The 2879-nt window shown below is 41.8% G+C and overlaps 1 protein-coding gene across 1 annotated transcript; it reads left to right on the forward strand.

The window, feature by feature from the left end:
- Window positions 416–1893, forward strand: LOC109821110. Its single transcript, XM_020387303.1, has 2 exons — window positions 416–872; window positions 965–1893. The coding sequence occupies exons 1-2, from the start codon at window positions 667–669 to the stop codon at window positions 1812–1814; spliced, it is 1056 nt and encodes a 351-aa protein (XP_020242892.1). The 5' UTR covers window positions 416–666; the 3' UTR covers window positions 1815–1893.

Genomic DNA, 2879 nt, shown 5'->3' on the forward strand with positions numbered 1-2879 from the left:
AGTTTCTACCAAGTAGTAAGGGATGGCATAACGGGCAGACCGCTAGAAGTTTTAACTGATGAATGTTGATGCAAATATCTTGAGAAATAAAACTCAAGGTGTCATCTAAAATTTGATATATTGCGAAATCAGTACTTTATTTCTGTGGGTGGGTTTCTTTTTTTTTTGTTGTTGACATAATTGAACTTGAGGGCAAAGAGAAATTTTAACCACGGAGTTTCAGATTATGAGATAGCTTGCTGTGTATACAAGATATATATGTATCCAGATATTTCTGCTTCGGATACTTAAATAACAATGTTCTATCAGTTTATGACCTTGTATGCTTTTGCTTGAGAGGTGTTATCACGCTTATTGTTTCCCCCCCATCAAAGCAATAGGATGCTAGGTAAAAAAACAACGAAGCTTAGAGCATATTGTTTCAAAACCAAGTTCTTAATACACTGACCTATGTTTTATCAGAGTTGGTCACGAGGAGCCAAGTAATATCTTGGGCAACATTTTTTTCCCACTTTGTCCCCCGTGGTGAAATAAGGGGCATCAAATCGAGAAGAACCATTCGGATATTCCCAAACCTTCTCTTCACCCGCTGCCTATAAATACCCCCGTCCTCCCTGCATAGAAACCATAGCATCGAACATAACACAACAAGAGGTGAAAACAGAGATGGGGAGCAAGAGGAAGAGCGCTCGTGAACCCCAAGGAAACCAAATATCATATACTATTCCGGCCGAATGGGACGGAGCCCCGAGGAGACCTGGGAAGCGCTACGTAGGGGTTCGGCAGCGCCCCTCAGGTCGATGGGTGGCGGAGATCAAGGACACCATACAAAAAATCCGCGTTTGGCTCGGAACTTTCGACACCGCCGAGGCGCCCGTGCTATGACGAGGCTCGCTTGTCTCCTTCGCGCGTGCCAAGTACCGCACCAACTTCTGGCCTCGCTCCCCCCTCCAAAAATTTCCAGCCTCCTCTCGAGGCTCAAAGCCAGAAATTCTCCAACTAAAAATAGTAGTGGTAGTTGTACTACTGTTCCCTCTCCTCCTCCTACTACCACTATAGATTTCTCTGCCACCTCAACTGAGTTTCAACGCCAGCAAGTGCCGCAGCAGCAACTGTACAGCAGTTCGGATTTTGGCGCCATAGACGAATTCAGATTTTCTGATTTCTTGAATGATGAAAGCCTTTTCTCTACTACCCCCGCTCTTGCAGCTACGACTGCTACTACTAGTGGTGGCAGTAGTCCTACTTATAGTAGCGTTGAGGATAGCTACGTTTGCGGCCGATTCGTGGAAGCTAGTTGTGCTGAACAAGAAGAAGGAAGCCCGGGAGGTTCGTCTGAGGAGGAGTATGAAAGATTGGGGCCTATGGATTTCGGGTTTGTTGAAAACGAGGAGGGGCTTTATGGCCTTTATTCGCCTTTCGAGATTGCAGAAGAGGTTGCCGTTGGTTCAATGGAGATTGGGGAGGAGTCATTGATGTATGTGCCCGCTGTTAAGAGGATGAAGTATGAGAGAAGGATCTCGGCTTCTCTCTATGCTCTTAACGGTATATCAGAGTGCTTGAGTAGAAGAAGTGGGGACGTAGGTGATCATCTGCGGGAGCTTAGCAACTCCTGCAATAAGAAGAAGCAGATGTTTGAGATGGAGGAGCAAGTGCAATCGGAGAACCGACAAAGCCCATTTCACTTAGAATCCCCTTCTCCAACTCCTCCTCCTCCTATTTATTCTTCTTATACGAGCAACGATGATGATTCATCACTGTGGAGCTCTCTTGATCTGCCTCAAATATGCTGGTTTAGTAATTTGGCTGCTTGAAGATTTCACCGGCAGACCCCGATTATTTTGGTTTTTTTACTTAACATTTGTAGGCTTGTCAGCAATGGCTCATATAATCAGATGAGAAGTCTTAAATCGAGTTCTGTTCCATTCAATCTTGCCTGACTAATCCTATTTAATTAGTTCTTAACCTGAATAAAATTCTTCCTATGTTATTCATTTGTGTGATTGGAGTAGCTGCGGGTTAAGATTTAATTGTTTCATGCATGACAACACTAAGAAACGTACATATAAATTTTGACACCAAACGGTGTCTGAGCCTCACAAAAAACAGAGCGAGGCTCTTGAAATTATCTGTCCAGATAAGCATCAGCCTTGTCAATTAGGTTTGCTATCATTTTCTGGGTGTGCGGAGAATTCATGTGTTCTTGCATTGTGTGCATAAGACAATACCAAATTGGATCCTAGCCCAATGAATTTATTCTCGGGATTGGTTTCCTGAAATAATTAAATACTTAAAACTCAATTATAACCTTTTTTTGTTATTTGGTTGTGGTCAAAAGGGGTCAATTTTCCCTTGTGTAAACAAATGTCTCCATGAAAAGTGTTTCTATGGCAGAATGCTGAAGATTGTTTTGGCCTCATCTTGCAACATAAAATCTTAATTGTCGTTTTTCTTCAATCAGGAAGAACATTTGGTTTTCTGTGTGTCCCTACCTTTTCTTCTTATACTCCAAGGATGATTGAGGTGATGATGGAAATAATGATACATTGATTTGTTCAGTAAATACAAGAGTATGCATAGCTAATATTGCTATATGCACAATGAACCTGTTCTGGTACTTCGAGGTTACTGGGATTATTTTATAAGTAATAGTTGGTGCAATCCTGTAAGTTACAGGTTACTACGAACAGTTTCATATTGCTATTTTAAGGGTGCTTCTGCTTATTTTTTCAATAAGCACAAGATAATGATGTTTGGTGAAAAGTTTTTTGACATACTTAATGAAATTGTTTCTGCTTTTAAGAGAGTTCTTTTAGAAGCAATCTGAGGATGCTTTTAAAAAGACTTACTCCGCCAAGGAGAACAAGTCGAGAGCATGC

The sequence above is a fragment of the Asparagus officinalis genome, chromosome 8 (genome assembly GCF_001876935.1).
Source record: "Asparagus officinalis chromosome 8, Aspof.V1, whole genome shotgun sequence".
NCBI lineage: Eukaryota > Viridiplantae > Streptophyta > Magnoliopsida > Asparagales > Asparagaceae > Asparagus > Asparagus officinalis.